Genomic DNA, 21,681 nt, shown 5'->3' with positions numbered 1-21,681 from the left:
GTAGTGTTTAAGCATTCCCCCCTTCATTTTTAGGGGAGTAAATAAAATTCGTGCCATCAATTAATGAGACCTTTTAACCCTTAACTAAATACCAGTTTGTTTTTTTCGTTACCCAATTATTTGCTCGGTCTCTGCATAAACTGGCATCACTACAGCGAACAATTCAAAATATAATTTTGAATTGCTAAAACTCTAATGCAATTCAAAACCAGTTTCCTTTTCTAACTCGTTATGTTTGAATTGTCAGAAGGTTCACAAGGCAAATCAATTTTCTTTGTCAAATTTCCATTTGTTGGCTTCAGGTGTTCATTGCACAGGTTTTTTTTTTTTTTTTTTTAAATAAAAAAAGCAGACGAGAGCATTGTTGGTTTTCAAATGAGGTGTTTCACGTCCAATTCAAGTTCGGCTGCGTCATTCCATTTTACGGAATTCGCTTTTGTTACTGATATCTCGTTATTTGTTACTGAAACCAATGCGCGTATTACCGAGGAAATAGACGGGAGTGTGTGTGTTGGGGGGGGGGACCTCATTAGTGCCGATTCGAAATATCAAGGAAAAAAATCGTGTGAATTGAATGTACTCGATGTGAACCGACTGTTTCGTAAACATTTCGCACAAACGAAACAAATCGACGTAAAGTGCACGTATTTGTTTATGAATGTCACGCACTTCGTGTCCACATCACATTGCATTTGGTACACTTGATTGGCGAGGAAAGTCGGCGTTTTCTTAGAAATAAAAAGATCTGCAAAGCATCACAAAAGACGACGCTGCGTGGTTGACTCTTCGTGATGTCGAGAAGAAATGATACAAGCAGGATGAATTAAAGTCAATTCACTTCTTTTTTATTCTCCAGGGGAGGAGAAAACAAGACTTTCATGGAAAGCGCTTCGAGTTTTAATAAATCCGATTCACGAACTTTAAATCTCAAGCACCACGAAATTGAAAATATTAACGCGCCTTCGAAATGTATCCGTAAATTTGGGAAACGAAACGATCTCTCTCTCTCGTACTATTTGCCGAGTATTGCGAAGCTGGTCTGCTCAGAGTTGGATCACCGAGTGAAGTGCGTGTAAAGTAACGATTAACGTAACAGTGCTGAATGAGACTCCCTTCGTGCCGCTCCCGAGCCATGCCCTGGAAATGCAGAGAGGAGCCACAGTTCCTACTAACCTACGCACGGCTTGTCTTCGTGATGGACGAGGATCGCTTGAAGATCCACAGCGGATCTTCAAGCGGTCTTTATTAGCAGAATTCGTGCCGATAGTCAGTGATATGCCAGGCGGAAAGGGAATCGAATGTCGTTTGTGTAATTCTGTCGGAAAACTAGATCAAGAGCGAATATACTTGCCTAGGCAAGTATATTCGAACTGTTTCTGTGCATCCTTTGCATGGAGCTGCAAAGATATCCTCCTGGCCTGCCAGCTGTTTCGCAATCGGTGTGTGGAACTGCTTTATTCTCTAATTCAAGCAAGCGGCTTTTCCATATCTGGCGAGCCATCACGAATTATTTTTCGCTTCCTGAAAGACAGGAAGAAATAAAACACTGCTTCGGTCATACTGGAATCCTAACGAACAAGGTGGGGAACATTTCGATGGCCATAACTTTTATCTACGGTTCCTCGACTTCTTAGGTGGCCTTCGCACTCACTGCACGGGTGCGGCATCTCTTATTGCAGCAAACGAATGCTGTAGCAGAAAGTAATAGTACGGGATGGGTGCGGATGTGCATCGTTTTAAATAATCTAAGAAAACTCCAAAAGAGGCATTTTTCAGAAAAACCACTTTAATAATTCAGAAATCCAGAACTCTAGAAACAGCCGTCATACCTCGTTACAATCGCAGCTACTGGGAATTTGGGGACCGACAAACAGCAGGAAGAAGGCAATTTTTGGGGAAAGAAACCGCAGAAGAAAAATTCATGCTGGAGAATCTCCCCCACACTCGGGCGATCTGACGGGTCGTTCCTCAGCATCTTCGCTATCAAATTCCTCGCAGAATGGGACACGTTCGAGGGAATGACGTATTTGTTGGTGACGATGCGAGAATACGTATCCTGAATCGTCGACGTTTCAAACGGTGGTTGGCCTACCAGCAAAGCATACCTGAAAGAGCGAACAAGAATTGCGAGTAAGAAAATCGCGAGAACAATTTGTGTAAGATGAATTTAAAAAATGAAGTGTGTGCGTGCGCACGCACGCGTACACACACACACACACACACACACACACACACACACACACACACACACAGTGTCTGAAGTCCTCATGCAACTGGAAGTTTTAATAACTGCACCTCTATAAAAGATAGAAAACAATCTGCAAAATACAGAAGAAAATTAAGATTTAAATAAGAAATTAGAACAAGGATGCATTCGTCCTTGTTCTTATTTCTCATGTGATAAACCGTAATCTTTACACAGAAGCTTCAATTAAAGAAAGGGATATCTGATGTTCTTCACCCGAAAGAAAAGAAAATTACAAGGAAGCCGCACTACAAAATTCAGTTATAACCTGGATGGAAAAAAAAATAAAGACAGTTCCATTAATAATGAATCACGAATTGGAATATCGGGGGAAAACGAGGTGTTATTTTTAACTTAATGATTAAAATGGTAGCAGAATGCCGATCTTTCGTGTTCGAATCCCACTGTGGGCATGGATGTTTGTGATCGTCTGTGAAAATACTAGAGAGACAGTTGTAGAGTAGGTGCCCATCCACGGAGTCCAAAGACTCATCATCAACATTTGGTGGGCTTCCTTGAAAAACTCCTTTAAAAATACGTAAATATGGCGACAAAGTACAAAGGCAGCCTTTCCACTTCCTCGCTAAAAGAGCGCCTTCCTACTTCGCCACCGTATTCCCGAATATTGGAAATGAGATTTTTTTCTCGAATGAATCGGAGAATGTGGGCCCAAAACTTTGACTACCCCGCTCCCGGATTTGTTCTCAGATTTTTGTTTCCTGCGGGGAACAGTTAAAGCCGAGTTTAGTCAAAGCCTCGTCAAGATCCTCGTGCTAGGATAACAACTGCAGAACGTAATCGGGAAACTTCCAAATCGTGCGATGATTTCTTTCCAAAATAAAGTTCGCTTAACATTGCAACAACTGCTAAATCTTCAGTAAATTCACCCTGTTGCATTCTGTCTTCAAATCGTGGGGAATTTAGACACGCACACCGAATTACTTAACCATTGATTGTTGCTCCGAAAGTGGCCAAATAGTTAAATCTCGGTAACCCTGGATAATACGAAGATGTGCGAAAAACACCGGCCAATTTTACACCGCAGATCTCCTCACAATAATCCAAGAAAACAGCATTGGAAGTTTTTCTTCACACCACAGTTCAAGCGTGGGAGAGCCGTACGTGCGTATTTGACTCGCGAAAATGCATTGAGCAACACTGCGAAGTATGGTATCTACAGAACGTGTTTGTAAGCAATCTCTCAGCATCTGACTGCACTACGCGTTAAGCACATCGTACTGTATATCCTACGAAAGGCAAATCGAGAACACAGCACCTCGACAATTCCATTTTCACTGTGATCGTAAAAGCTTGTGTGTGACACCTACTTGAACTTCGATTCACTTTTGTCAAAGCTCCGAAATCTTTGAGCCAATTACTCATGTTTCTACTCTTTCTACAGAAGTGGATGGGAGAGACTTTGAACAGTTGCTGTAAATTTGACTGCAATTCTATTCTGTTTCCTCCTTCCCCACATCCCCAAAAACTTACGGGGAACTATGCGATATATATATATATATATATATATATATATATATATATATATATATATATATATTTTTTTTTTTTTTTTTTTTTTTTTTTTTTTTTTTAGGGTGAAAACCAACGCTCTCTGGGAAAAAATTTACTAAGACTAAGACTTACTAAGACTTTGGTATACTGCCATCACTTTTTAACAAAACAAGAAAAAAAAAATTGTTCTTATTGATGTCGAAGTTTCTAGTACAGAAAGCTAAATAGACACTGGAATGTAAATAAATAATTTACTAGCTAAAATGAACTACTTACAGCTGACGTTTCACCAACAATATCAAAGGCAATTGAAGGTGAACAAATTAAAATGCCGGCCTGGTTGGCCGAGTGGTTAGTGTATCCGCTCTCCAACCAAAAGGCTGCGGGTTCGAATCCCACTGTGGGCATGGATGTTTGTGATTATCTGTGAAAATACTAGTGGTGGTGGGCAGTAGATGGAGTTTTGTAGATGATGCGGCGGAGACAGTTGTAGAGTGGGTGCCCTCCCTCGATGAGTCTTTGGACACCCTGGCGGTGTTATGTAATAATAAAAGGACCTTGATAACAAGGAAGGCGACAGCGATTTACGGTGTTGTTGGCGGATGGATAATGCAGTGTGCCAAAATCTATGTATAATTAAACTGTCTGTTCCGTTACAGTTAACTGGTTCTGAACAACAAGAAATAACAGTTAACAGGAGTTACCACGAAGAGTGTCGCCGTCTCTGCATGCGACTGCTTGTTATCCAAGTCATTTTGGTTTGTGTCTTCACCAAGGGTGTAAATGCTAAATGGCCTTTGATAATGCTAGCTTAAGCTAGCGAAACATCGAATGCTATAAATTAATTTTAGCTAGTGAATTATTTCCATTTCGGTGTCTACGTAGTTTTTTGGTTCCAGAAACTTCGACATTAATAATGGCAACAGCTAAGGAAGAAGCGTCCGTAGCTCAGTAAAAGCTGCAGAAAATGATGAAGGCGCATCCACTGCCAGGTTGTTCGAAAGAAACAGCAACGAAAGAAGAAGGATAAAGGCTCTACATTATGAAGGGGGAAATATTGCAAGAAGATTCAGACTTACTGAGGGTTTCCCCCACAAACACTTTACAGCTCTATTCACAGGAAAAGAGAGTGATGCCATTGAACGAAAGAAATTCGCGTCATTTTTACCCAAGATAATTAAAATGGAGGCTGACGAGATTGATGCCCCCATTACAATATCGGAATGCAAAAATACAATAAAGCATCTCCCGAAAGGAAAATCTCCCGGAGGAGGTGGGTTAACAGGCGAATTCTACAAAAGATACTTTCAAAAGTTCGAAAACTTGTTTATGAGGATGATTAAACAAATGTTAGAAACTCAGGAAAAGCCAGGAAACTTCAACGGTGGATACATCACATTAATGTATCAGATCCAGAAAAACTAAAAGATAAAAAAAAATGGAGAGGTATAACATTGCTAAACACCGATTACGAAAGAATCTCAAAAATTCTAAACACAATACAAAGATGTCTACAGAAACTTGTATCGCCTAATCAAGCATGCGCAGTTAAAGGGAAAAAGTTACAGATCCCATAGCACATCTTAGATGTATATACGAATACTATCGGTTGACCAACAGACCGTGCATTTTACTAAGTTTAGACAGAGAAAGAGCCTTTGACACAGTGAGTCATGAATACATCTTCGAAATAGCAAAAGAAATAGGATTTGGTTAAAAATATTTTATGAAAATGCACAAAGTCATATAATCATAAACAAAAAATTCTCCGCACCTGTTCAAATCAACTGTTCCGTATGACAAGGGGACCCTCTTTCTATGACCCTCTTTGTGTGAGCAATCGAACCACTAATCAGAACAATAAACACAAACAAATTCAAGGAGCAACTATTCATGGAGAAAGCGATGCAAAATTGCTAGCATATGCAGACGACGTAACACTGACATTAGAAAATGAAAAACTACGGAGGAAACAATAAAAATATCGGACTCCTTCGCAAAAGCCTCAGCCCTCAGGGTGAACGTGGCGAAGTCTTGCTGTTTGGTGGTCGGCGACTGGAAAAAGGAACCAAAAATACCGGCTGGAATGTTGAGAAAAAACTACTTGCCAGCATTAGGAATAGAGATTGGAGGCAAAGACACGTATGTAGGCCAATGGAAAGAATTGTATGAAGCCATATTTTAAAAAATTAATAATATGCGAAATAGAAACCTTTCTGTGAGAAGCAAAGCTAGGATTTGCAATACGCACTTAGCCTCCAGATTGTGGTACGAAATACATAACAGTCCATACCAGGGACAGGGGGCGGATAAAATTCACAGGCTCTTTGCAACATTCATATGGGGGATCACAATATATGCCAATGCGCCGTACAACACTCTTCCACGAAATAGAAGCTAGAGGTCTCGGCCTAGTTAACATGCACCTAAAGACAAAGATCATCAGAGCCCTAACCGCAGTAAAAGCACGTAATAAATCATACCACGGATATGCAATTGCTTTTCTACAAAAGTGCCTCCCTGAAAAAGTCATCAGCCCTCTTCCTTCGATCAAAAAAAAAAAAAAAAAAAAGACCACCAAGAATGTTCACAGAAAATAGCTGAAGGATGCCGGTTTATAGAAGAAAATTACCAAATACGAAAACAAGAGCGATATATGCAAAGCTAACTAGAATAACCATTTTCCCAATCCCTCAGCATCGAGAACAAAAAAGAGGGGACATCGAACTAAGCTCAGTGTTAAACAATCTATTCCGTCTTCCAATAAGTCCGTTCTACAAAACCCTTTTCTTGAAAGGCTTCTTTGCCAACCAAAATGTGGGTTGTAGCAAGAGGAATACCACTCGATAGTCTGGCAAGAACCTGTCAATTCTGTAAAGAACCAGAAACACTGTATCACGTGATGATTTATTGCAAAAAAGCAGAAGAAATCTGGAGTCTGGTGGAACAGTGGAGGCCACAGAATCAAATAATTAATGAAAATTTAATATTCTGGCTAAACGAGAAAAAGTTAGAAACAATCATTATTATTGTAACGATGTACACTACCTGGACGTACAGGTGTGACCATAGGTATGGCAGAACAGGCAGTGAAAACATCCAAAAAAACCTGCAAGAGGCATTTTTGGAATTTTATCACGAGGAATTGTATCCAAATGAAAAGAATGAGCGCAGAGGAATGGGAGTCCTTAGGAATTCACTTGCATCAAATTAACGAATGCTACCCATCAGATAGCCTACCAGAAAGAACATTCGTAATTGTGAATGTGTGCTAAGTGAACTTTAAGGATTCGAAATATGGAATCAGAATGGTGTGGTGAAATAGCTAACAATTAAAGTGGTTAATAACAGTAATACAAAAAGATTTAAAACCTAAATGTAATTAATAATGTAATATCGAGTAACTGTTCACTGTCAGTGACTACGAGCAGTAATTTCATAAAATGAATTACTTGTAACAAATAGTAACACACAATAACATAGTAACCTCCTTAGGGGTACTAAGGAAGTTACTTAGTACCCCTAAATGTAAATATCTAGTGATGATGCACCTATTTTTACTGTCATCATATTTTACTATTTACCTATTTTTACTGTCATCATATTTTACTATTTACCTATTTTTACTGTCATGTAATAGGTGCATCATCTAGTGATGATGCACCTATTTTTGTATACTGACAGTAATACAAAGGTGTTAAAGATCGAAAACCCGAATGTAGATAATCATGAAATTTCATGCAGCTGATCGCGGTTAAAGACTATGAGAAGTAAACTCACAAAATAAAATAACAAATAGTAATACCCCTAAGGAGGTTAAAATATGTAAATAATTGATGTATAGATCTATTTATGATGTGTTTATTTTGCTACAATATATTTATTTGTGATTAGTTTAATGACAGTAACACAAACGTGTTAAAAGCTAAAACCTGAATATATCTAATAATGTAATGTCATGTTCATCACTATGAGAAGTAAATTCACAAAATGAACTACTTAACAAATGGTAATACCCTTAAGGAGGGTAAAGCATATTTAAATATTTATGATGTATTATCTATTTATAATGTAAACTAGGGGGCTCCGCCCTCCCCACGAGTTCCGGACTGGTAGGCCGGTTCTCCTTGAATTCTGATGACTTTAGTTTTGAAGACTCGACACTCAGGGTAGCCCCTGAGTTTCAAAACATTTCAAATAACTTGGCAAAAAACGTGACGCAAAAGCCTCATCATTTTATATTATAGAGTAGATATTTTACTACTATGCTTTCACTTGTTATTGTTTAACAAAATATAGCTCAGTGGACGTGGAGCTAGATCGCCCGAAAGAAGTGCGTTGCAAGTTCTGCTCCAATCGGCGCCTAGAGGAACTTTTACTAAAAATACTGTTTTCGACCTGTTCCCGAGTTAGTCGACCTCTGGCACGGGCAAGAGAGGTTTCTTCTTCTCCTGGAAACTCAAGGAGATCGACCGTAGAACCCACACTGATTTCAGGCAGTTAAACAGTTAGGATTAAGGACCAGAAGATGGCAGCACTAGTAAGCCGCATCTCTTCACGGTGCTGTGTATAATTAGTGACAGTCTTGGGCCAGCTATCTCTGATTGGCTACCGCTGGAGATTGAACTGCCCACTCAGTTCCCAAAAGTTAGGACGAAAACGGCCTCGTCTACTCCCTGGAGGCGAATAAAGGAGTTATTTATTTTGGAGGAGGAAGAGAATCATGTGATGTGCAGGTAGCGAAGTCAAACTTTCAGTTATGTCCAATAGCGGTGGGTGGGTGGGTGGGTGTAAGAAAACCTTCGGGGAAAAATTCTGATATATCGTTTAAGTCCAAAATCTAGGTCGCCGAAACTACCATTTCTGCGACCTAGAGGCAAAACCACGCAGTGCAAGCCAAACGTGGGATTTAACTAAACGAAGGCCGGGGTGGGGAGGATGGTGGTTTAAAGAAAATTCGTGAACGTCGAAGAGAGGCCAATAATTACAACCAAAGTGTAACGTCAAGGTGATGATTATTTAATATTTGAAGACAAGTGGCATAAAAATGCGCAATTTCATCTTCAGCTCATTCCAGAAGATGCAGGAAGCAGCGATGCAAAAGATATTTTTGCATTATAAAATATCGCAAAATAGAAATGCAGGTTCTTTTAAAATATTTCATTCCGATTATAATTCGAGTCAATTTCAGCTTAAAATATTTCAACTTGAACAGTGAATATTGAAGTAATTGCGATCGTATTCACTTACATGATGCATCCCATCGCCCAAACGTCAGCTGGGAATCCGTGGCCTTGCATGCCGAGTACCTCCGGAGCGATGTAGTTGGGAGTACCACAAACATTGCTACTGGAAAAAAAAAAAAAAAAAAATTAAAGTGTGAAAGAAAAATTCTTCGTTATGACGTAGCGAGCTAAATGAAAATTTATTGCTCGTATGAAAGCCTTCCCAAATTATTTCAGGAAATCTCGATTGAAGTTTATCACGCAGAAGTATTAACGTAATAAATTAGCTCCAAACAGCGCTTTGGAGCTGGACGCAGACTGGGCAAGGAATGATGTTTAAACATTCCAGCAAACATACGACAAAAGATATTTGCATAGAAGCAAACCGCCAATATATACCTCAGGTGGGTTATTCCTCCTCTGCCTTGATGGTCAAAGCCAACGCGATTTTTTTCCGTCCTCCTCTTCGATGCACTTACCTACGTGCACCGAGAAGACTCAATATGGAATGCTCGTAAGCAGCAGCAGCGCCTTCTTACCGCGCAGATATTAAAATCTAAGTTCATGGTTACCGTGGAAACGTGTCGCACCGATCACAGAATAGTGTATTTACCAAATAGGTCAATGTCGACATAACTACTGTGACAGATTTAAAACGAAACACCGATTTGCATATGTCGTTTGAATTCGCCAATACAAGCCAAAGAGTTGTACAGAAGAACCAAGTTTTGTACAACTAGACATACCCTCGATGGCGTGTACAGAAGAGCACACGTGATCGATCATAAGCAATATTGAATTCAGCCAAATAATGCACAGGAAACTCCAGAAGACAACCACCACTCTTCTCAGCAGAGTTGTAAGACGCGGAAATGATCAAGACTCGTTGCCTATGGCAGTCGTTACTGAAGACGGCAGTGTGAAGAACGTTGCTTAATATCAGGAACTTTCAGCCTTCTACGGACCATCGCAACGTTTAACGCTATATCCAGAGTCGGATTTACGCATAAGCTGGATGACGTGCAGCTCATTATAAGAGGCCTCTGCGCAGATAACCTACAATTTAACCTAATAAATCACATGAAAAAAAAAAAAAAAAAAACATTAAAAGTTATAGCTTCGGGACCAAAATCACCTTTAATCTAGCCCTGGTTAAAACCACCTTTGAGGTGAACTTGAATGCCGGGTGAGGGCAGGATTGCGACATCGGTCGCCAATGTCGGCTATACGCGATAGTAAGGTGTGCTTGTGCCGTCTAGATTTAGTGAAAAGGTTTTTTCAGTTCAACACTTCAATAAACAAGACTTCCAACACAAGAAACAATATTAAGTAATCCAGAGTAGCAACAGAAAAAACATCACAGAAGAATTAACAACACTCGAAGTGAAAGATAACGGCGTCGACTCCAACAGGATGAGAAAGGGGTTTCAATGAAGTAAAAAGTGACCTAAGACACTAAGACTCCAAGAAAAAAAAAATACATTGCAAGAAAAACGGTATTGAGCGTCTTCACAAGGATGAGTAAGTGTGCATTTAAAAAAGAAACGGTCACCGGAAGGAACTGACAAACAAATGCTGGTATCGGTGGGGTTGACCGAGCAACAATCAGCAATTTCGGAGGGTTGGCCACCGCAGAAACGGGCGAGATGAGTGTTAATGACGCACGTGTTTTCTTGCCGATTTGCCTGTTGAGTTTGAAGAAAAACGCTGCCGTAAGACAGAATTATTACTCGCTTGGAACAGAAAAGCAGTTTTGGACTGAAAACGGTTTCCTCCCCTTTAATGCACAAAAGGGAAGGTGTAGCGTTGTCTTCGTAACTGCTACGTCGGTAAAAGAAAATACGAAGTGAACATCCGACAACGAATGAAAGGCATGCAACTGTTTGAAGTGTGCGCGTAAGTTAGAAGTATTTGAGAAAAGGGATTTGGGAGTTACGAACTGAGAATTGGAGTTCTCTGATACGCATTGGGAAAGCATACGAAACAGCACTGGTTTGAACACCGACAAAAGACAGGACGGATGCGATCATCCACTTAAGTTTTAATACGCTTCCATGTGGATTACTGCGGCCAGATTTGGTTACCCCAAATCAATGAAGAGGCGGTGGAGAGGATCCAGGAGCGGATGGCCAACGGGGGGGGGGGGAGAGCAGGTCTATGGAATGCCTTGTGTGAGGAAAGACTGAAGATTTAGGCGTTACAGAAGGTTATCGATATACTGATGACACGACAGAAATGTGCGAGTTGCTAAAGGAGTTCCGTCGAATGGATGCGCGTCAGATTTCTTCAATATATGAAAACAGCAATGGGGTGTACGTTGAGGGGTTATGACGACTGGATTTGTTGCTGGAATATAACGATCACGTGCACTGGTATGTGGTTGCGAGTATGACAGCTGTTGTTTCAAAAAACATCGCGCAAGACACCCATCGAGCAGAAGAATTCACTGCAGACATCCTTAAAACGAGGCGCAATTTATGAATGGTAATCGCAGTAGCGCTTCGGCTTGCGATTTCTAAATGCACGTGGAAGAAAGGACAACAGAAGCCACAGAAACGAGGGGCATAAGAAACATTGGATAATGTATATTTGACGATATAGAAGAGGTGAAAGATAGAATCATTTTTTCCTACAAAAGAACTGGAGAAACTGAAAGGAGTTCATCTCCTTAAAAATCGCATTAACCCTCTCGCGTGCATGAAATTTTGTTTTCATTTATAAAAAATTCTGATGATGCATTTAATCTTACAGTATTACCATGAATTCGTTCATTTGGCTAAACTGTGTCCTGCATATGTTACAAATGATGTCCTCAGATGAGGACATCATTTTTGTGTGTCCTCATACGAGGTCCTTATGCACGAGAGGGTTAAAATTAATGAGAAATAATTAGAAACAGCAGCGAGAGAAAACACTCGGTTTCCGATAGAAATGAACGTGAAAACGCGCACGACAGTCTCCCCAAGGCTGTTCCGACGAAACGCAGAATTAAAAGACAGTGGCGTGATGCGAGCACACGAAACTGCGTTGAATGTTGAAAAGAAATGCCAGCGGGGGGGGGGGGGGGGGCTTCGTTTAAAGGATTTCAGAAAAACAGCTTTCACAAACAAGTCTGAATACGAGCCAAGAACTCATTAGCAAGTAAGGGCGGACTGAAGCTTAATTCGTGCATCTCCGCTATTCTTCAAATACGGAGAAGCGTGCCGAGTCATCACTTCAGACCGAGTTCAAGGCATATCATGTCGATAGCGTTCCCGCATAGGTCCGCATAATTTCAAACTTCGCGAAGCTCTGTGGGACTTAATGTCAACGATTGCGCGTGGAACAGTGGTCAACCGTCATGGATTCTCCTGCGTTTTTAAATGTCCCGGAGTTTGAAAACAGTCCATTTAAGATGCGTAACCTTTCTCTTTTTAATCTCGTGCCAAATTCTCAATGCTGTTCGTACGCTTGTCGATTCGGCCAAAAGTAGTACTTACTAATTACAATGAAGAGCCAAAGGCTTCAATTCGGCGACATGACTTGTTTAAGTTAAGGGATATTACATCCCATATTGTTTCTTAGCCGAATAAGAAACTCAAAGAGTTTCATGCCGAATATAGAAACTATATAAAGCTGGGCGATTCCAAACGTAAGCAAATACCTGGATAGTGCAGCACCTGATCCTTGAAGGTAGTGCAAGCCTTACGATTACGGCGTTTTTTGTACAAATATAATTCGCCCTTGGAATTAAGTCGTCGCCACCTATTGGCAGAAATATTTCGAAAGCGAAGAAAGTTAATGTTTTGCGTATATTCGCGTTGTTGATAGAACAGTTCCTCAAGTAAACGAGTTGATCTTTAAATATGAGGAAAGAATCTTTCGAATTTGTTTCAAACTTCAATTCTTCGCTGAATAAAACTAAGCAAGAGCGGAGTACAAAATGAAGAGTGTGAACAATCGTGAGTCTGGGGTCATATTTGGGGCTTTGAAGAAAGCAGTTCGATGAGCGGAAGGATTTCAAATTGGATGCAGAAAAAATGTTGCTGGAAAGATGTGCATTTTTCGCAAGAAAGCATTTTGACGATAGGGTTATCAGTTAAGAAGTTGTTGTCCCATCTTCTCCAGCAGGAAATTGTGGAATGAGTTGAATGGCGTCGACTTTTCTGTTGTCAGAAAATTTTTGTTCCAGATTTGCGCGGATGAGAAATGGTCACCCCAGCTTTAAACACAAATTTGGAACTTTGAGGCATCGTGAAATGGGTTTTTATTGGGGAAGTTTGATGGGCTTTTTTTTCAAACAAAAAAGCACAACAAAATCACCCCCCCCCCTCCGTTTAAAAAAAATTAAACGGTTGACTTCAGTATTGAGAATGACGCTGGCTTTACAGAAACTCGATTTAATTCAGAAACGAACGCTTACTGTAAGGGACCGCGGAAAATTGTAGCAGCTCACAAAAATGGGAGAAGTCTTTGCGGCAAAGAAGGGTCATGCAAAGAACTTTTCAAAAATGTGTCTGAAAATAAATCAAAATTTGAAATAAAACGTTCTTGGTTGTAAATAGTTTTCCGGAGAACTTTGTTACGCCGGTGGATAGCTTGTTTGCTCTTTAAGCCACGAGCTTCCGGTTCAAAAACTCCGCCAGGATGAGGAGGTTTGAGATCGTTTTTAACTGAAGAGGTTAGAAAAGAGTGGTCGCCAAGAAGAAAAGAAACGCGAAATCTTGACTTGTTTACGAAAGCAGTGTCGTAAGAATGGTTATAATTCTAACTGGGAGGGATATGAAAGGTAATATTTCGCATACTGATCGTATTAATTGCAAATAAAAATGGTTCCAGTGTTGTCGCCGGTTCCTGTTTAACAATTCCTCATAAGCAGTCGAACCACCGGATGGTACCTCAGCCGAGGCAGTTGAACGGTCCGACTGGCGAGAGAAATTGCGCTAATCAATGCCTCCGCTGTCTCACGCAGCTCTCCAAAATGCCCAGCATGATGCACACGTACACCGCATCGGCACAACCGGTCAAGTGCCAGGTCAATTAAATCCCTTCCGACTGATCAGAAGTAGTATTTGCTGCGATATCACATCCGCATCGAATGAAACCCGTCAAACATGAATAACAATTGGATGACACGCGTTTAAAAAGAAAATTACATTCTAGAGTGAACCCCCCCCCCCTCCGGGATTTTTTTTTTTTTTTTTTAATAGTGAACTCGGTGGCATCGCAGCCTGTTGTGAACTGTACCCCGTTTGTATACACGTGAGGTGGGCGAAGGAGGAAAACGATGCTCTTAGAGTTCAAAAAGGTGTTTCTTTGAACAATCAGAGTTAGCACTTTGAAGGATGCGTGGCGAATAAAAGCGGCGATATGCAAATTAGAAGCACAGCCGAATCTCGTCCCTTCTTGAAATTGTGAGAAGTGCAACACGCCAACCGTGTTTGGCTTAAATGTCACGTAGCGGCATTAAATGAAGCCAATTTAACTCACGGACGCTGACGACTGTCGGGATGAGCAGTAACGTAGAATAGCACTGAAGACAACCCCCGACGTCCTGGTTGATTTTCCCTTTCGTTAGTTCCGTTCAGGAATGCCATGCACGTCTCGCCTTTCATAAGAAAAGTGCGCACCATTTCCACGTGCCATCACCACATTTTGCAATCCACTCACTGCAGTGCAGGAAGACTGCGGCTTTTAACGGTCGAGCAAAAGGAGGTTTAAAAGCCCACGCGCACAACCATCAGTAGGCAATCGTTTCATCATATCGAGGACTGCTTTGAATTCAATGACATCTTCACGTAATTCTAATGCGAAAAATCATTTTTGCACCGCGTTCAGGTATGGAGTTGGTTCGATCAGCTGGTTTCACTTTTGGGTTTTATTTAAGCGCATCGTTTCCTGCGCGGCACTTTTATAACCCAACAAAGCTGGTGTGCTAATTGAAAGGGAGATGGTAAATAATAGTAACAATAACAAAGCTTGTGTGCATTTGGACAATTCCCGTGGGAAAATATTTTCAAATGCGTTTGATTTTAGGACCAAAATAATTTATACAAATGGAATAACTGCAATAACAGTGGGTCGGGGAATGTTCTATTACGAAGAGAATTAGTCTAATTTCCCGCTGGTTGAAAAGGTTACTCGCTCTCCCAATGCAAACATTAACTGAAGTCGTATCTTAGCGGAAAGCCTACTTAATTAAGAATGGTTCGAAAGTTTACTATTTTAGTCTAATTATTCTAAATAATTATCTTTAGTGATATGAATTTTAGGATTAGTATAAGCCGAACTTAACGAATGATCTCAAAAAGGCCGACAATTCTTCTTCCTCTGCAATTTTTAACAAGAAAACTGCATCTTTAGAAGGCGACGGATGGTTATTTGGCGAAGTTCAAAACGGACACGGAAAAGAAAGTGGAGATCGAATCGAAGCGCCCTTTCATACAGGAAGTCTTCGGTGCCGAACCGATCCTGTTAAGCGTTCGAGTGAGAAGGATCAGGAAAAGGCTGCGACAATCTTAGAAGAGACGGAAGTGACGATCTGAAGCACTCCTCGCCGAGTCATTCCGGAATTTCATTCGAAAAATCTGATAGTGATCTTCACGACGCACGTTCGCCACTCGAATTACTTCGACGGAATTTTCCTTCCTTCGTCTGATCGAGAAATGAACGCAAAAGGCATTCGCTTCCTTCTTTGAGGAATGACGACCCTCTTCTAGCCTACACCTTACGACCTCGGAATTTTAACTCGAACAAAATGACGGGCTCAGAAACAAACCTCCATAATTCAGCTTACACCGATTTAAAGGGGGGGGGGGTCAGGATCTTGTTTCGTTTCTTCTCCTTTGGCATCGCCTAGAAATCAAGTGGAACGATGATCCCCAAATACACTCCAGGAAGTTCAAAGCAAGAGCCACAAGAAAATGCGTAATAGATGATCGGTGACCTCGTAAGCCTCACTTGCTTTGGCCACAAATCCAAACGTACCCCCCCCCTCCAAAGTATAAGAGATTTCTCACAAATCGCATTTACTCGTAGAAAATCGATATTAGTGGAATCTGCATTTAAAACGTTGGGGGGGGGGTTATGGAATAATACGAGGAGATGAGAAGTTTTTAGAGGGTTAATGGAAATGTAGATTGCACACATTGCATCTCTGGTTCGAGAACTACCCTGTCGATACGGCGGACCCAAAGTCTTGCAGTTTTCAGTGAAATGTTTTGGCATTTGTGAATGCCAAAACTTCTTAGTGAAGACGAGGAAACCCTCCTCCGCCAAATCAAGATTGTCACCACTCCGGTTCTCGATAAGTAACTGTTTTTGTCTTCCTTGATGACGACGATTGTGCGGAATGCGATGCCGAAACCAAAAACATTTTGGAAGTTGCGTAGTCGCCTTTTTGCTGAAGTGTCAGAAACACGTGACCAGCAAATTCGCTCTCTCTCTCTCTCTCTGTGTGAGAGAGAGAATTTCCATACTTTCTCAACCTTTGCTTTAATGTCCCTTTATGCAGAGAAAAATATTCAGCAGCAAATTTTGCAGCGCCTCGAAATTCTTTATAATAAAATCAGTCGAGATATTTAACGCAGCTACGGAATGTCACAAGCAGTTTAATTTCTCTCGTTGCCAGTCACAACGGCTGCCAAACAATTTTCGATTTTGTGTGAACAGAGGAGCGCCCAAGGAGAAAAGGCGAGAGATCTCGCCCTTCTGCGAGCACTTGAGTTTGAGCGAACTCGGTCTACAGTGCAGAGGTTGCTTAACGTGCAAGCGTCATTAAGAATGACCTTTTCCGATCACTTCCGTACTCATCTTTACCTTACCAAGTTTCGTAAAAGCGCCACGTTTCTCCTCCAAACGCACTTCAAATTCGATGCTAAAAAGTGAGCGAACGGTCGATGATTTATAACGGTTACGACGTCGCTATCCTGCTTACCGGAGAACGGAAACAGAGAGCAAACCGATGGTTCCTTCACAGACGAAATGTCAAAAAGAAGTCGCTGCGAACGTGCATACAAGGATAAGTCGTACATGACAACGCAGCCGCATCTCCGTGATTGCGTGTCGGTCTAGTTATAAACACGCGAAAGAACGCGTCGCAGGATGACTTATACGAAGTACTTTTTCACGTATCGCAGCGACTGTCCAAGCAGGACACGAACTCCAATGTTTCCACTGATTCCTCGTCACACCGACGCGCGCGTGTCCTCTCAGTTGTACGGTGCGGAAGTTAATCAGTTGCGCACTGCACTGCTGCTGCAGAAATGCGATTTCAAACTGACCACGTGGTGGCTTCTCGTATACGAAGAGAGCCCAGTTTTTATGCTCGAGTGCTTTTCTGCAACAAACTTCTAATAAGTTTGGCGAATTCATTTCTTTCGATAGAAGAGGCTCAAATTATTCCCCGAATCTTCGTACGATTCGAGAGGAAATCCTCGATCCCAACAAATTCTAAACACAGCACAGACTTCAGTATCTGGGAAGAACGCGGCATGGAATGGACCCACGCGAGTATGTGGGGCCAGGATAGAAGGCCGTAACCGACAAAATACGTCTGAGGCTAGTGTATGATTTTCCATTGCCTGGTGGCTTCCCGTCAGGTCATCTGCAAAATAGATGACCTGACGGGAAGATCTTTTCTGAACGGCAATATTAAACGCGTTGCAGCCTTTTAGAAAAGATCTTCGTTCGATGTAAAACCTTACGAGGCGCGACCCTCAAACAGCTTAAAGAAATGGTGTAAGTCAGAGGTCGACAACGCAGTGCCCGCGGGCGGCATGGCGCTCGCAGTGAATTTTTAGTGCACCCTCAGAGAAATTATTGTAAACTGCTTTGGATTTCGCAGCGTAGATCGCAGAGATACATTCATTACTAGTATCCGCTAAAAATGTAAGAAAACAAAGAAAAAACACTGCAAATATAACACGCGATGGTACAAATTAAGTGAATACTGACTCCAACATTATTTCATAGCCGAATATAGAAACTAAAAGTTTCGGCGGATGCAAGCATAAGTAGTGCCTTATAGGCACCTCACAGTAAAGGTGGAGCAAGCTCCAGACCTCTTTTTCCTTAGTATTTTCCAAAAATGTAAAGCACATCTTGCAGAGGTCAGCAACCTTTTCAACATGAAGTGCGTAATATAAAATTCGAAAATTACGGAGGGCTGATGACACGGGCATTTTTTCTCTCATTTCAGGCTTAGAAATTCTATGATTCGTTGTTTTTAAGAAAAACGAGATTTCAAATTTTAACGTTTTATTTACCTCGCTTTTACAACATATTTTTTTCGCATATGAATGAATATAAGATACCATAAAAAATAAAAACAAGAAGAATGTTCGTGTTAACAATTAGCACGTGTCTGTCAGATCAGATGCCAGCGCCTTGCTTTATCGATCATAATGGCAAATGTATTTGTTTATCATGCAATAATAGTGTGGCTATTTCTAAAAAAAGTAAAATATAGAAAGACATTTCGAAACCATTCGTGCCAATTGTAATTTTAAGTTTAATTATTTAAATCAGGAGTCGGCGACGCAGCGTCCGCGAGCATCACGGCTCCCTCATATTAAAAAGGTTGCCGACCACCAAGTTGAAAATATTAAGAATAAAATTACCAACAATACTTTGATTAGTGGAGATGTTGACAGCGGAAAGTAATTTTAAATAAGCGATTTCGTGCATCTTTCGTTAAAACAAAGTCATTTGCTTCCAAAGAGAAGTGCGAGAGAAGGGTTACGAATATCGCTTTCCAGAACGCAACGAGCTTTCACTGCGTTCCGGGGGGAAATGCAGTTGTGTGTTCGCTCTCTTTAAACCAGAGGGTGCAGAGCACTTTCTTCTCCAACCTATCCCGCGTGAGGTCCTCATTCTTTATAAAAAGGAATCGTGAGAACTCAATCGACACTCCACCACCTGGCAAAGTAGAAATCTTCGTTTACGATGACTCAAAGGAAATTATGACCCAAAGAAACGTAGGGGCAGAAAAATGTCACTCATGCCAGGCTTTAAATGAAGGGTAATGGTTCCTCTGACGTAGATAGTAAGTGTGTGTGTGGGGGGGGGGGGGGATCCATGTTTTGCTCGACGGTCTTAAAGCATCCTTTCCCATTTAACTGAGCAATAAGAATTTACTTTGAGACCCAGAGGAAGGGCCTGCAAAACCACACGCCAAGCAGTGCAGCAATAATAAAGGCATAATAAAAAAGGTCAGGAGACACTACGAGTTGGAAGATTGGCTGCAGTGAGAGAGAGAACTTTAATCAATTTGTTTTTATTATCCAATAAACAAAAAAAAATTGATCCTTTTATAAGATGTTATGGTAACACGTTTTATGTGATATGGATAAGAATAAATTCGTCATTTTTAAATATTCTGTGGTAAGAATAATCCTATAATTGTATTTCCAGGTTTATCCAACCTTCAGGATAGCTTTTCGGCTTCTGCAATAATTATTGGATGGCTAAAAGCTCACTCTCGACTGAGTGCCGTCCGCAAAAATTGGTTCTGATTTTATGACTCCACTTACAACTCGATGTTTGTTGCGGTCGAAGAACACATCCGATGAAATGGATTTAAAAATTAAGTTCATGGCCTCGTCTTATTTAAGCGCGAATAAACTCAATTTTTGTAGATGACGTTTCAAGGCAATTAGGCTAAAATTCTATCTATTAGTCCAGTTGAAAACCTGCACTATTAAGGGGAGGGGGTATCAAAGTTTGTTTCACTTACAGTTTTCCTGCAGAATCAGCCTTCTCGATGTGCGTTGCCAGACCAAAGTCGCCGATCTTGACCTCCATGTCATCTGACAACAACATATTTCCGAGTTTCAGATCCCTGTGGACCACTCCTTGACCGTGAATGTACCCGACGCCTTCTGATAGCTGAAGCATAAAATACCGAACTTCCGGTTCTGTTAAAACCTTTCTGCGAGTAAGGACTTGGACGAGTGACTGCAGAACAGAAAAAAAGAAAAAAATCATTATTTGTATTCAGCAGTTTCATACGGTATACTTTTCTGAATGCCAAATGATTTACAATAAGCCATCCGCTCACGACGGAAATTTTAAAAACACAAACTAGCCACACTTCGTATCGTTATACGAAGATTTAACTTTCTGTAAGGATGAAATTCTAAAGCAATACTCGTGCTAACATTGCGACGAAAAGCATTGATGACCGCAGTAATGCTTACGAAAGTGTAATCCCCTCTCGGCTAACGAACAGCTTATCTTGTAGTTTCCGATTAAAAATGTTGTCATTTGTCTTAATAAAGGGGTTGTTTTGGCTAGGAAGACAATGGAAGGAAGGATAACAGTAGAGGACAGCGGTGAAGTGGGAGAAAAGAGGTGCATCAAGTTATTTTTAGTTCCGACTTTCCCACTTCGTCAGTGTTTCCTAGTGAGGATAAACAAAAGGAATCCAAATTCATGGCACAGAACTAAAAATGCCCACTTAAGTCAACGACATGAATTTCTTTTCCCAAACTTTCCGAAAAGAAATGTTCCAATTTTGATTTGGGCGATGCAGTTAGGACCTCTACTCTTATCATTAAAACTGCACCCAAGGATAAACCGCGTCTTTGAACAAAGGAATATGTCGACTGCATATTGAGCGACAACTGACTTACGGCTTGTCTGTAGCAGAAGTCCGTCCTGAAAGTTTATCCAAAAACATGGAAGGCAGCATTCACAACCCACCCTCGATAAACTATCGGGAGAGACGGTTTACGGTTGTTGACAAAAAAGGAAGAAGGTGCATTTTCTTAGGATCCTTAAGACTGTTTGAAATGCTAGGCGGTTGGTTGGCTCGCTGAAGATAAGGCTGCTGCAGATGTTAAGGCAATGAGGACGATTTTGTTTGCAAACTGCTCGTATTCTTCTAACCGGCTTGATTTGAGAATTGCAGGCGACCGGAACCTATTCAGTGTTAACCACGAGTACTCCGATCGTAAGTGTCGACGGGTCACATCTTTCGGGAATTAACACCATTAAATTGGAAAATGTGAGGCGCGTTCTGTGTAGTATTTTTGTCAACGCCAAGTTTTTGAAAATGAATGATGCACAGAATCCGATTCAAATCTCTTCTCGATGAAAACTAACAAACGGATAATAAATTATTAATCGAAAGTAATCCATTCGAAAGTTCTCTTCTTCCCACTCAGACGATTCTTCTCTCTGAAAGACGATTTCCTAGAAGTACTCCTCATCTCTCCTCCTCAGGATTAAACGTAATCCCTCGTATGAAAATACTGCATCCATCTGCATTAAATTCACGATGGAAAATATCGTAAACTGAGGTTCAAACTAATTAGGGAGCACTTCGTCTGTTCCAACCTTTATGACCCACATACAGAGGACACCATAAAAAATATCACGCAACTGAATGGTTTTAATCCCGTGAGGGTTCCAACACTCACAATTGCAATTGTTCCCGTAACATTGAACGCAGGGTTCCAATTCCTTGCATTACCGGAATCTTGACGCCAACCAAGAATTCCGTAAAAACATTTCGTACCTACCATCTTTCCCGTTAAACTGTCCACCTCAACCATTCCGCAAGGTGCTTTTTCACCGCCACCTCTCTCTCTCGGAGTAATCACCAAACGTACCACGTGAATGCAGTCGCGTGGTTTAGACAAATCGGGCGTTTCTTTGAGAAGATCCGCGGTGCCATTTTTACATTTGCAAGAAATCCTAAGCCACGTCTCGCGCAAC

At 41.0% G+C, this 21,681-nt stretch overlaps 1 protein-coding gene across 1 annotated transcript in view; it reads right to left on the bottom strand.

Annotated features, from left to right (window-relative positions):
* Nucleotides 1-1,810: 1,810 nt before the first annotated feature.
* LOC150101237 (serine/threonine-protein kinase PLK2-like) overlaps nt 1,811-21,681 on the bottom strand; it is a 61,412-nt gene continuing 41,541 nt past the window's right edge. Inside the window, exons 4-6 of the mRNA XM_090402195.1 lie at nt 19,697-19,917; nt 9,008-9,106; nt 1,811-2,105 (exon numbers count right to left, since the gene is read on the bottom strand). Coding sequence (XP_090258321.1) covers nt 1,811-2,105; nt 9,008-9,106; nt 19,697-19,917 — 615 coding nt within the window. The remainder of the gene's footprint in view (nt 2,106-9,007; nt 9,107-19,696; nt 19,918-21,681) is intronic.

The sequence above is a fragment of the Typopeltis vanoorti genome, chromosome 12 (assembly GCF_054136105.1).
Source record: "Typopeltis vanoorti isolate ZY-2024b chromosome 12, IOZ_Tvanoo_1.0, whole genome shotgun sequence".
Classification (NCBI taxonomy): domain Eukaryota; kingdom Metazoa; phylum Arthropoda; class Arachnida; order Uropygi; family Thelyphonidae; genus Typopeltis; species Typopeltis vanoorti.
This window is presented reverse-complemented; position numbering and strand designations above follow the sequence as displayed.